The 14,626-nt window shown below is 33.1% G+C and overlaps 1 protein-coding gene across 2 annotated transcripts in view; it reads right to left on the reverse strand.

Annotated features, from left to right (window-relative positions):
• Positions 1-14,626, reverse strand: part of LOC141542825 (polypeptide N-acetylgalactosaminyltransferase 11-like) — a 103,947-nt gene that overhangs the window by 54,734 nt on the left and 34,587 nt on the right. For both annotated transcript variants that reach the window (XM_074267434.1, XM_074267433.1), the window contains exon 5: positions 752-877. In XM_074267434.1, coding sequence (XP_074123535.1) covers positions 752-877 — 126 coding nt within the window. The remainder of the gene's footprint in view (positions 1-751; positions 878-14,626) is intronic.

Raw genomic sequence — 14,626 nt, forward strand, 5'->3', positions numbered from 1 at the left:
TTAATTGCTGCTTATTTAAGGCTAATATTATTTTTTCAATAGTTTTACAAATACATGCAATGATAGTTTTCAACATTCACCTTTGAAAAATCTTGCATTCCAAATTTTTCTCCCTTTCTCTCCCCTCCCCAAGAGAGCAAGCAATTTGATATAGGTTAAACATATACAATTTTAAAAATTTTTAATTTTTATTTATTTATTTATTTTTTAATATAGCTTTTTGTTTACAAGATATGTGCATGGGCAATTTGTCAGCATTGACAATTGCAAAACCTTTTGTTCCAACTTTTCCCCTCCTTCCCCCCACCTCTTCCCCCCAATGGCAGGTTGACCAATACATGTTAACTATGTTAAAGTATAATTTAAATACAATAACATATGCAATTCTTTAAACATATTTCCATATTTGTCATGCTGTGCAAGAAAAATCAGATCAAAAGAAAAAGAACTACAAGAAAGGAAAAAAAAACAAGCAAACAACAAGGATTGATATTTTAAAGGCAAATAATAACAAATGGCATTACTGTGCTTGGCTACACAACAAATCCTGGTTAAATTCCCATACATCTATGGGATGGACCAGAATCAAGTGTGAGATATTCAAAGGTTGGATGCATCTCCTGTGACTTAATTGATGACTGTCTCTTTAAGCCAAAGGAGGAACTGGTGGACTTTTAAGTGTACCCACACACTGTCTCTGTGATACATGTGACCATTTAGCCAAGAAAAAAAAAAGGACAGTATGTCATACCTGTAGCATTAGTTGCTCCAATCATTCTTCCTCGAATCAATCCCTCTCGTTTATAATTTCTTATTAATTTAACATTTTCAGGAAAATTTTCTTTGATATACTTATGTAGGTCTTCTTTCAAATAATCTAAAGATAGAAGAATAATCACATTTATGAAACACAACCACATAGTTATTGACCCACAAGTATTTTATATTTGCTGGAATATAACATAGACTTCCACAGATTAGGTGAATGTTAATTTGTATTAAGAACTTTTAATCTACTTTAAATAATTTTGTTGAATAACAATAATAATAGCTAGTATTTAAATAGAATTTTAAGTTGTGCAAACTGCTTTACATATGCTATCTCGTTTGTGCCTCACAAAAACTCTGTGAGGTAGATGCTGTCATTATCATCCCATTATTACAACACTAAGAAAGGTTAAATGCTTTGTCTCAGGACACACAGCTAGTGATTGTTGTTGTAGGATTTGAACTCAGCCCTTTCTAATTGAACCTAGTACTTCACTCGTGCCAACTGCAAAAAAGGGAGAGGAAAGGCAAACCAATAGTGAAAACACTTCAAAAATAAAAAAAAAATGTCTTGCATTTGCAGCATTTGTGTGCTTAGATGATTCAATTGAAAAGAAGTGAACAATCTTCAAAGGAGTCCTGCTTATGGTGGCTGGAAAAAAGGCTTGAGCATTCATATACATGTAAAGCCATTAGTTGTGACTTGAGCATGGGGTAGGGAGTGTATGGAATTAGAAACTTTGCTGTAAAGAGAAACGAACCTAGAACTAGTAGCAGTTACCAAGAGAAAACTAAAAAGTTTCAGACTCAAACTGGAACCTTCAGGAACCACAATAATCCAGAATTTCAAGCTGAATGCAATAAAAATTATGATATATACAAAGAGATATCAGCCAAAAATCATTCGCCTTGGGTCATTACTCCTATTTCAAGGAAATAAGTGGAAATACACAGAAGTTACCTTTCATCCAGATCCTTGACTTTATTCATACTACTGGAACTTTACCAATTGGTGCTATGAGTTTGTAGTGATTAATATTGGACTTCTGGGGGAGGAGGGAGAAGGGAACAACTCCAAACCAGATGGGGGATTAAATTTATGCTTTGCTTCATGGGCTTTAATATTAGTCACCAATATTTATGTACCATTAATAATCATTTCTATTTATTTATTTGGACTCATTATGCTCACAAAGAACACTTAAGAGACACAAGCCAACAAGAAATTTGGTTTTACACACATATATTGTATCTAGGATATACTGTAACATTTAATATGTATGGCCTTGCCTGTCATCTAGGGGAGGGAGTAAAGGGAGGAAGGGGAAAATTTGGAAAAATGAATATAAGAGATAATGTTGTAAAAAAAAATTACCCATGCATATGTACTGTCAAAAAATTATAATTATAAAATAAATAAAAAAGAGACACAAGCCACATTCTGAACTTCACATAACTGAGAGCAATGTACCATAAATACAATTATTAGACAAAACTCCTGAGATTAAATTCAGTCCATATGTTAGGGGAGAAGAGCTACATTGACACATAAATCACACACAATATCACAATTTTAATTAATTATTAGTATTAAACAAGCAATCTTATTATTTTGTTTTTTTGTATCATTTAAAAAAATTGTTCCTTTCATTATCTTCTCCATTAAATTTTACAACAAACTAAAAACAAATTCCCTCAAAAAATATCTGTGTAGATATTTAAACTATGTAGACATTTTTTAAAAAAACCAAATTCTTAAATTATCTGTATCTGAAAATGTTTGTTCTTTTCTGCATTCTTCTTCACCTCTTTATTTAAGTGGACTGTTTCAGTTTCATTTTTCTGTACCTATGGTTCATCAATGAAGTATGTCAAACTTTGTTTTTCTCTATAATATTATCATTATATAAATTGTGCTCTTAGTTTTGTTTACTGTGCTCTGTATCAGTTCATAAAAATCATTTCACTTTTCTTTGGATTGTCCATTTTCTTAGGTAACAATTATAGTTCATGAAACATTTTTTGTTCCCCAATAAGAGGCCAGTCTGTTGATTTCCAATCTTTCGGTACCATGAAATAAGCTGTATTAAATATTTTTATAATCTTTATCCTTTCTGTGTGTTCTTTGGGGTATAAGCTTTGTTGCAGTTGTCACAAAGGATGCTTGGAAACTCTCTGATAATAGTTCCAAATTGCTTTCCAGAAAGGACTGAATCAAGTCACAATTCTGCCAATAGTGTGGCAGTAATGTGCCTGATTTTCCACAGCCCTTCCAACATTTGTACTTTTGTACATTTATAATTTTCTTCTTGTATTATCTCTGTCAGTTTGAGAGATATGACGCTGGATTTCAAAATTATTCTATTTGTACTTCTCTAATTGTTGTTGGTTTAGAGAAGCTTTTATATGGTTGTTGATTTTTTGATTTCTTCTTTTTAAAATTGACTCTTTCTAAATATCCTGTGACCATTTATCCACATAAATCATCATATAAATTTGAATGAGTTCTTTATATGTCTTGGAAATGATGTCTTTATTAGAGAAAATTATATTACCTAATCTATTTTAGTGATTAACCTCTCTTTTTATTAACCAATATCAAATCATTTTAGTGATTGCCATTTTATAATAGTTCAAGGTGAGGTAATCACATACCCACTTCTTTCCTATTTTTAAAAAATTATTGCCTTAAAAGTTATTGAACTTTTTTCCTCCATATGAATTTTCCTATTGCTTTTCTAGCTCTATAAAATATTCTTTTGGGAATTTTATTAGTGTAGTGCTGAATAAGTAAATTAATTTAGGTAGCATTGACATTTTTATTATATTAGTTCAATTTAAATATGAACAATTAATGTTTTAAATCCTGCTTTCTAAATCCATTCTGTTGCCTTCTCCCATTTAAAGGCAAGTTCATTCCATTTACATTCATGGTTATTATTGCTAAATGTATAAAAATTAATTGCTTAATTAATTTAAATTTAACAGCTATGTCCCTCCATTCTGTTCTCTTGTACCTTGTTCTCTTTTTATTCCTACCTCTCCTTTATAAACAAGAAAGTGGTAAAAGAAAGGGAATAAGCTTGACATTTATGATCTTGCAAAACAGATTGTTTCCTCTCACACTTTTTCTCTTCACCTTATTCTCAATCCCAGGTTTATATTCTTTCTTCTTTCCTTTTAATCTTCCCTTCATGTTCTCTCTTCCAATATATTTTATTTATGACAATTCTCTTTCTTTCATTATGACTTTTCCTCGTCTCCCTCTTATATCACTATCTTTCTCTCATTCCAGTTGCATAATTCTTTCTATCACTTCTTCCTCTTTATCTTATGTACTTCTATTATGCAATAATAATTTATTTCTTCTTTCTTCTTTCCTTTTTAGTATAAGCCTCCTTCCTTCTATTTTTGTCTTCTCCTAATATCATTAAACATAACAAACCCCTGGAAAGCAGACTGAAAGAAATTAAGTTTAGTACAATATCTTAAAACAAATTGTACAATATATTCAAATGGATATGACTTTAATATTAAAGGACACATTATAAAAAAATTAAAAGTAAAGCAAATCATATATCTCTGACAGCTATAAGTGGGAGATATATCCTTAGTTGTGAGAAATGGATGGGTATTTGGTTTCTACAATTATGAAAATTAAATTGGAGAAATTAAACTTAAATTAGAAAACTGAAACTCACAAGGACATCAAGGAATAATCAAGGATGGAGATTGTCTTCCCCCAAAAGAATGTAAGTTCTTTACAGGGACAGGAATTGACTTTTGTAAAGAGATATTGGCCTAAAATTTGAAAAGAATCTTTTGTTCTTTATCCTTAGTCCTCCTCTATTACTTTCCCCCTCCTAGAATGTAAGCTCCATTGGGGCAGGAACTGGCTATGTAATGAGGGATGGAGATTCACGTTGAGTAATTTCTGTGACATCCAATTAATAGGGAATCAAGGGAAGGACTTGTGCTTCAGGATAGAAAATAAAATGCTGCCTTTCGATTTTCAAAGGTGTTTCTTCTTAGGCAAACATTGTATTCTTGCAAGAATGTAAAATAAATCTTTCCTGCATTCATCAGTGAGTCAGTGGAGTTTTTGGTAAGATAGTTTATTTCTTACATTAGCCAAACAAAGGATAGAGATGATTTAAAAAATAGTTAATTTTCATTATGTGAAACTGAAAAGCTTCTATACAGATAAAATTAATGCATCTAGGATAATAAGAGAAGCAGTTGAATAGGGAATTTTTTTTATCTTAATTTTCTCTGATAAGAGTTTGGAATCTGGATGCATAATTAATTAATTAATTGGTGATGGGATAAATTTTAAAATATTGCTAATAGAAAGGCAATGTGCTTTAGAACAGTATTGTATTTGGAATTCAAAAGAGCTTAGTTCTACTTCAGATACATACTAACTTTGTATCTCTGGACAAGGGATTTAACCTGTCTGAGCATCATCTGTAAACTAGAGATAATAGTATCTATTACATATCTATTAATAACAGCTAGCATTTGAAGATTTGGAAAGCACTATACATGTTATCTAATTTAATCCATATAACAATCTTATTCCCATTTTTATAAGGAAACTGGCATTAAGAGTGATTGTGATTTTTCTATGAGAGTCAGAAGAAGATGGTGGTTATGATCCTGGAGGCAGTTTGACTCAGGCATATGCTTCCTGTCTCTCTCCTAGGGGATTTTGCTGCGTTAGCTAGGCTAGTTTACCTGGCTCTTGGTAACAGTTGGTGGGTAATTGATAGGACTAGAAGGTCTCTTCTCCAAAAGTGTTGATTTCCTGGATCATGACTTGGGATGGGGAGAGGAACTAAAGAATATGTGGAGATGTAGGTCCTCCTTGCTGGAAGAAGTCACTAATATTTTCTTACCTGTAAAATAAGAACTAAAAGCTCTTTAAAGTTTCTTCTTTCTCTTACTTTCTGGAAGTTGCTTGTATAAAAGGTATGTCCAGGCATCAACTAATCAACAAATATTTTATTAAGGACCTACTGTGAATCTATGGAACTATGGAAACTATGCAAGACACTGGGTGTATAAAGTCAAAAATGAAACAGTTCCTGCTCTCAAAAAACTCTGCAGAAAAGGGAGTAATGTACAACAAGGCTGGAAAAGTAAGTTGGGATAAGTTTAAATGATGAGTTTTAAAAGTCAGACAGAGCATTTTGCACTCACTCTATTTGTTCCTAAAGGCAAAAGGACATTATAGCCAGAGTAAGCGCTTCCTATTCTCCATCTCCTGATTCACTTGTGGAATCTCCTGCAAGATATGGACTCTCTTTATTCTCCATCTTGTTTGGAAAGCATAAGTGAGGATTACTCAATTGACATCCAACTGATAATAGAAGTCACATATTATTAGAGTTTGGCATTTAAAAAGAAGCAGGAATTGAAAGTAAGGGTGGAGGAATGGGGCACAGAAACAGAAGACATTCAGGAAACAGAAACAGAAACTTAGAGAGGTATGCAAACATAGATACTGGTCTGTAGACTTCCATCCCTATGTACAATTTATAAGGAACCAAGTTCATTAAAAGTCCAGTGCCAGATATAGACTGGAAAGAGAAGAAAGGACTTGAATCAGAAAGAGAGGAGAAAGGTATTCAGTACTCCAGTATGAGGAGAAATCAGAGAAAGAGGCTTACTCAGATTTGGACAGAGGCACAAGAGAGACCCACATACATTGAAAAGCAATTAGGAACTATCCCCTCACAGATAATATGAGTCATGTGGAAAAAATAGATCCAGAAAAAAGTTAGGAGCTATCAGGATGAAGAATTTGCTTTAGTAGAGGCACTATATCATTCTGTTTTTGTCAGGTAAAATAAAACTTGTCTTATGACCATTACTTTGTTAATATTAATGCTTATAGGATCTTTTTGGGTAAAGTTGGAGTCCAATTTTAATGTTCAGGGAAATTACTGGTTGTGGGGAAAATGAGCAACAAAGATTATTGAGAATGGTCCCCAAGCAAACAACAAGAGAATGATAATAATGAGATAACACAACAAAACTTATGAGATACAACCAAAGCAGTTCTTAGGAGAAAATTTATGTCTCTAACTAATTACATGAATAAAATAGGGAAAGAGCAGATCAGTGAAGTGGGAATACAACTAAAAAAATTAGAAAAAGAACAAATTAAAACCCAATTAAATACCAGATAAAAATTCTGAAACTCAAAGGAGAGATTAAAAAAATTGAAATTAAGAAAACTATTAAATTAATAAATAAGAGTTGATTTTATGAAAAAACCAACAAAATTGATAATCCTTTGGTTAATTTAATTAGAAAAAGGAAAGAAAAAAACCAAATCACCAGCATCAAAAATAAAGAGTGCATTTATCACCAATGAAAAAGAAATTAAATCAATAATTAGGAGCCATTTTGCCCAGCTATATGGCAACAAATCTGTCAATCAAATGAAATGGATGAATATTTACAAAAATATAAATTGCCCAGATTAAAAGAAGAGGAAATTAATCCCTTAAATAGTCCTTTAGTCTTTTTAGAAAAATAAATTGAACAAACTATTAATGAACTCCCTAAGAAAAAATCTTGAGGGCCAGATGTATTCACAAGTGAATTCTACCAAACATTTAAAGAACAATCAATTCCAATACTATGTAAACTATTTGGAAAAATAGGTTAAAAAAGAGTTCTGCCAAATTCCTTCTATGACACAAATATGGTACTGATATCTAAACCAGGAAGAGCCAAAAGAGAGAATAAAAATTACAGAGCAATCTCCCTAATGAATATTGATGCAAAAAATTCAAATAAAACATTAGCAAAGAGATTAAAGCAATTTATCATCAGGCTAATATATTATGACCAAGTCTTTTGTTATACTAGCAAGGCAGGGCTAGTTCAATTATCAGGAAAACTATTACCATAATTGACCATATCAATAACAAATCCAATAGAAATCATATGATAATCTCAATAGACGCAGAAAAAGCTTTTGACAAAATGCAGCATCCATTCCTATTAAAAACATAGAGAGCATAGGGATAAATGCAGCTTTCCTTAAATTAATAAGCTGCAATTTGTTTATACAGTCTCAAATGAATAGGCACTCATTTTTTTAAAGCTATCACAAGGGTTACTTACTGTGATTATTTTATTTCCATTTATGGAGATTTGCTTGACTTTCTTAAAATTACATGCTGAGTAGAGACATCAGTGGATAAAGACACATTTAATTTTATGATTATTATGTAATTGTAATTAATTTTGTGATTATTATGTATGATTACAATTTTAGAAGTGTTTCAGAAGGCAGTTGTCTTCCCAGAGCCTCTTCAAAATTTACTATTTTCAACTTATGTAATTTTTATTTGATGCTTGTATAATGGTTTATAGTTTTACTTCACTTATTATTAGTGATATATACAATTTTTTCTTTGGTTGTGTATAATTCTTTGTTCATACATTTGACTATGTGTCTGTCACAGAATGACTTTTGACATATTTTTTTTAACTTTAACCAGTAGAAAGGAACCTGTTTTTCAGAGTTAGAAAGAGCAATTACAATATTTTGAATTCACTTGCAATAAAGCAGGAAGCAATTTAAAAAACAAAACAATAAGCAGTATCTATCTAAAGCCAACAGCAAACATTATTTGTAATGGAGACAGGCTGGATGCATTCCCAATACAATGAGAGGTGAAACAAGGTGCCCATTATCATCACTATTATTCAACATTGCATTAGAAATGTTGGAATTGGCAATAAGAAAAAAAAAAGAAATTAAAGGAATTAGAATGAGCCATCACTCTTTACAGATGATATGATGATATACCTAGAGAATCCTAGAAAATCATCTAAAAACCTATTTGAAACAATACACAACTTTAGCAAAGTTGCAGGATATGAAATAAACCCACACAAATCATCAGCATTTCTATATATTACTGGCCTATCATCAAGATATAGAAAGAGAAATTCTATTTAAAATAACTGTAGACAAAATATTTGGGAGTCCACTTGTCAAACCCAAGAACTATATGAACACAATTAAAAAACATTTCTCATACAAATAAAGTCAGATCTAAACAATTGGGAAAACATCAATTATTCATAGGTAGGCTGAGCTAATGTAATAAAAATGATGATTCTGCCTAAAAAAAAGAGAGATAGAATGGCCTCCAAGGCAGATCAGATCCAACAGTGTCAGGGATTCAGATCCAACTGACAGAAAGGTGACAATTCTATTTGCCAAGAAATGGAAACCTAGTCCTCTGTCATTTTTCCAGTTTTCACTTCATTCTAAGTTTTTCCTCAGAGATGCTATATTTTCACATGTCTATATATATATTCAGCAGGGGTAAAGTCATGCTAGTGGCGTATTATAATATTAACTAGGGCGTATTACAGCACAGTTGAGTTTTAACCTTATTGGGTAGATATTTTGCTTAAACACACTTTATGCCGTTCTGTTAATTTGGGTTAATCGTATGACCGCGGTGGCTGGCACGAGATTTACCAACCCTTTTTATTATAATTTAGTCAAACTTTTGTTTATTGCTCAATGTTAGTCACTGCTGTATCCCTTGGGGATGTGGTTGAACAAGGTGTCGTGGGCTACTACAGTGTGCCTGATACTTCCTCCTTAAAACTTAGGTTAAGTTTTAAGGGCATACTCACCGGGCTGTGGAAACTTGCATATGTAGGTCTAATAAAAATTAACAGTAAGGCTAGGACCAAACCTTTGTGCCTAGCCTTACTGCTAATTTATATATATTTATACACACACACACACACACACACACACACACATACACACACAAAGACAGAGACAGAGAGACACATAGAGTCAGATGGGGGGGAAGGGAGAGGGAATGACTTGAGAATCAAAGACAAAACCTTGTTGAATGTAGGAGGAGGAAGAAGACCAAAGAGACTGAAAATCAGAGAAGTCAAAGAATTAGGATAGAGTAGCAAAATTGTAGTCAAATCATCTATCAGTTTTTCAATTCATTCATGAATAAGCCAGAAGAAGTACAAGATATGTACACCATGGATTTAAAAATGTTTGAATCTACTTTATAGAGCTAGAAAAAAATAATAACATAATTCATCTGAAGAACAAAAGGTCAAGAATTTCAAGGGAATTAATGGAAAAAAATTCAAAGGATGGTGACCTACCCATATCAGATCTAAAACTATATTGTAAAGCAGCAGTCATTAAAGATATTTGGCACTGGCTAAGAAATAGAGTAGTGGATCAGTGGAACAGGTTAGGTACAGAAGACACAATAATCGATGATTAAAGTAATCAAATGTTTGGTAAACCCAAAGCCTCCAGCTTTGAGATAAGAACTCATTGTTTGACAAAAATTACTGGGGAAAATGGAAAATAGTGTGACAGAAACTAGGCACTGACCAACATCTAACATCCTATACCACAATAAGCATTATTTAGACATAAAGGATAATATGATAAGCAAATTAGAAGAACAAGGAATAGTCTACCTCTCAGATCTGTAGAAAAGGGAGGAATTTATGACCAAAGAAGAATTAGAGAACATTATGAAATGCAAAATGGATAATTTTGATTACATTAAATTAAAATGTTTGCATAAATAAAACCAAATACAGCAGAGATTAGAAGGGAAACAGAAAAATGGGGAAAATTTTTTTTTACATCCGTGACACTGATAAAGGCCTCATCTTAAAAATATATAGAGAATTGATTCAAATTTATAAGAATACAAGCTATTCCCCAATTGATAAATGGTCAAAGGAGATGAACAATTTTCAAATGAAGAAATTAAAGTCAATTCTAGTCATATGAAAAAAATGCTCTAAATCACTATTGATTAGAGAAATACAAATTAAGACAATTCTGAGGTATCACTGCATACCTCTCAGATTGGCAAAGATGACAGGAAATATAATGTTAAATGCTGGAGGAGGTGTGGGGAAACTGGGACACTAAGGCATTGTTGATGGAGTTGTGAAATGATCCAACCATTCTGGAACAATTTGGAACTATGCTCAAAGGGCTATGAAACTGTGCATACCCTTTGATCCAGCAGTGTCACTCCTAGGTCTGTATCCCAAAGAGATCTTTTTTTGTTGTTGCATTTTTATTTATTTTATTAAATTTTTTCAATTATTTTTTCTTTTTTTATTATAACTTTTTATTAATAGAACATATGGCTGGGTAATTTTTTACATTGTTGCTTGCACTCACTTCTGTTCCAACTTTTCCCTTTCCTCCCTCCACCCTCTCCCCTAGATGGCAGGCAGTCCTATACATGTTAAATATGTTATAGTATATCCTAAATACAATATATGTGTGCAGAACCAAACACAGGGAGAATTGTATTCAGAAGGTAAAAATAACCTGGGAAGAAAAAACAAAGATGCAAACAGTTTACACTCATTTCCCAGTGTTCCTTCTCTGGGTGTAGCTGCTTCTTCCATCATTGATCAATTGGATCTGAGTTAGATCTTCTCTTTGTCGAAGATATCCACTTCCATCAGAATACATCCTCATACAGTATCATTGTTGAAGTATATAATGATCTCCAAGGAGATCTTAAAGGAGGGAAAGGGACACATGTGCAAAAGTGAATGTAGCAGCCCTTTTTTTTGTTATAGCAAAGAACTGGAAATTGAGTGTATGTCCATCAATTGAGGAATGACTGTATAAGTTATGGTATATGAATGTTATGGAATATTATTGTTCTATAAGAAATGACAAGAAGGCAGATTTCAGAAAAGCCTGGAAAGACTTATATGAACTGATGCTGAGTGGAGTAAAACCTGTTAGGGGAATTCCTCTCTCTCTGAGATATGCCATGTAGCTGCATGCCGTGTCAGCTTGGCAGAGTGGGCCCAGGATGTTAAAAGAGGTTTGGCCTCTGAGGCAAGAGGTTGTGTCTTGCAGGAGTTAAAAGAACTGCTATAGGTTTCTTGAGGTGGCTAGGAGTGTGTCCTCTTGCTAGGTCGCTTCCTGGGGTGCAAGTCAACTCCATACTCTTCCTTCCTCTGGCTCCACCTATGGCAATGCTGAGTGGGTGGGACAAGGTAATCCCAGAAGAAAAGAAGCATAAATATACAGCTCTGAGTGGAACTCACTTTCTTACTCCCTTCTACCCCCACTGAGAGGATGATTGAATAAAGACACACTGTTTACACATCCGGATTGGCTCGTCTCCAAAGTTTAGCTGGGTATTGTCCCAAAGACTTGGTATGTAAGACAGCCTAGAATAATGTGCCCAGACAGTCTGGCACAAAAACCAAGGGAACACTGTATAGTAACAACAAGATTATATGATGAATGACAGTAATGGATGTGGCTCTTTTCAACAGTGAAATAATTCAAGGCAATTCTAGTAGACTTGTGATGGAAAGAGCCATCAACATTCAGAGAGAGGACTATGTGGATCAAATCAGAGTATTTTCTTTTCTTTTTTTTTTTTTGTTGTTTGCTTGCTTGCTTGTTGTCCTTCTTGTGTTTTTTTTCTCCCTTTTAATCTAATTTTTCTTGTCAGCACATCAAATATGGGAATATGGTTAGAAGAACTGCACATGTTGAATCTATATTGGATTGCTTGCTGTATGGGAGAGGGAGAAAAATTTGGAACATAGTGTTTTGCAAAGGTGAATGTTCAAAACTATCTTTGCATGTATTTTAAAAATAAATTAAAAATTAAAAAAAATTAAAATGGTTGAATTTACTCATTTTAAGCTTCTCATGCTCAAGGGGAAAATCATTCTTTTAGTTCTATGGAATTCAAATTCATATATTGTAGATTTAAAATAAGGGAAATACATACTGTAAAGCAGAGATTATATAGTCCAATTTTCTGTCATAGATATGTGCATGTAACTATGTCTTTTAAAACACCAGTCTGTTTGTTCCTTGGAACTCAAAGAGTAGCAGCTATTTGGAGTTCTTGTGTTCACTATTAGTTTTCATATGGCTACAGAAGAAAATATCATGCTAGAGCACTTGAAATATACACAATATAATTGCAATAATATAACTGCAAAAAAAATAATACAAGGAGTTCCTTGAACCATCCAAAGATGATTGTGGAATTCTAGGTAAAAAAAAAAAATCAAGTATGGTGTCCAATGAATACTTTCTAGTTTGTTTGAGGATTATTTACAGAATTAATTATAAACAAGATGGTTCCAGGTGGTTTTGGATTTGTTCTATTGCAGCAGTCCACTTGTCAGGGTCTATTGGTCAGAACTGCATTTATGCTTCATCATAAGTTTGTGGTTTTTTGTGGATAAGAGTATTTGGAACTAGTCCAGTGGAAATGGGTTTTGATTTCTCTTTCCAAGAAAGCAAAAGCTTCTTGAAGTCATATTCTTTTTAAAAATTTTTTAAAATTAATTTTATAACATTTTTGACAGTACATATGCATAGGTAATTTTTTATAACATTATCCCTTGTACTCCCTTCTGTTCCGAATTTTCCCCTCCTTCCCTCCACCCCTCCCCTAGATGGCAGGCAGTCCCATACATATTAAATATCTTATAGTATATCCTAGATACAATATATATGTGCAGAACCAAATTTTTTAAATATATGAATGTTGTTGTTGTTGCAAAAGAAGAATTGGATTGAAGTCATATTCTTATATCTATTACTCCTATTATATTACTACTATTCTTATAATGGCAGGTGTTTTCCATGCAAGGTAAGAAGACTTGAGTCAATTCAACAGACATCTATCAAGTACCTATTACTATGCTATATGCTGAGGGTACAAAGGCAAACTCTTCTAGTATCTTTGTCAATAAAACCCCAAATGAGGTAATAAAGTGCAGAGGGCCAGAACTTTGGAGAAGTATACTTGAAACAAGGATACTTACAACAAGGTGTTAACTCAGTGGAATTGATGAGATGTAGTATACATATACTTAGAACTTAGCATGGTGATGTAATGGTTCTCTAGTTCACACATACATAGTGTGCTGTAAGGATGTAATCCTACCAAGGTATTTAAGGGCTGAGAAGGACTGGAAATGAGACATTACATTTTTGAATGTCCTCCTGGTGGTTGTCCTGCCTTCATCACTTCTCCACCTAAAGAACAAGGCCCTCCTAAGGACCTCCAGAAAGCTAGCCCTAACATTACAGTTACCTCAAGGAGGTATATAATATGTATTGAAGTAAGGCAGCAAAGAATCAAGGGTGGCTTCATAAGGTGGCACTTAAGCTGAGTACCAAAGAAAGAAAAGTATTTGAGGAGACAAGTGATGAGGGGACAGCTTCTGTATGTATATGGAGCTAGGAGATGATATATTGAGCCTAAGGGATAACTGGCATTCAATTTGGCTAGAATGTAAAGAATGTGCTATAGAATAATATGAAAAAAATTAAAAGATAGGTTGAAGTTAAATTGTGAAGAATGAGTAGTTCATAGTTTTCCTAAAATCAATAAGGACTACTGACAGCATCAAAAGCAGAAGAAAGGACAAGGATTGAAATGGTCATTGGATCAAGCAGATAAATGGTTAATGGTAGCTTTTGTTAAATTATGGAATGAAAAGACAAATTACAAAGAGTAATATAAATAACTATAAAGACAATAGGGTCAATAGACACTGTTGTTTTTGAGCCAAGGAAAAACATGGTCAGACCCTAGGAAGATTATTTTGGTCCATGTGGGTAGTTTTGTTTGGAGAGAGAAAAGTAAAACAGAAAGATAAACTATGAAACTCTTAAAGTATTCTAGATGACAGGCAACAAGAATCTGAATCAAGGCCATTACTCTGTGAGTGGATATAGGAGATTGAATAGGAGAGAGGCAGAGATAGAATTTGAAAGGGACTTGTTTACTGAATGGCCATGGGAAGT

The sequence above is a fragment of the Sminthopsis crassicaudata genome, chromosome 5 (genome assembly GCF_048593235.1).
Source record: "Sminthopsis crassicaudata isolate SCR6 chromosome 5, ASM4859323v1, whole genome shotgun sequence".
Taxonomy (NCBI): domain Eukaryota; kingdom Metazoa; phylum Chordata; class Mammalia; order Dasyuromorphia; family Dasyuridae; genus Sminthopsis; species Sminthopsis crassicaudata.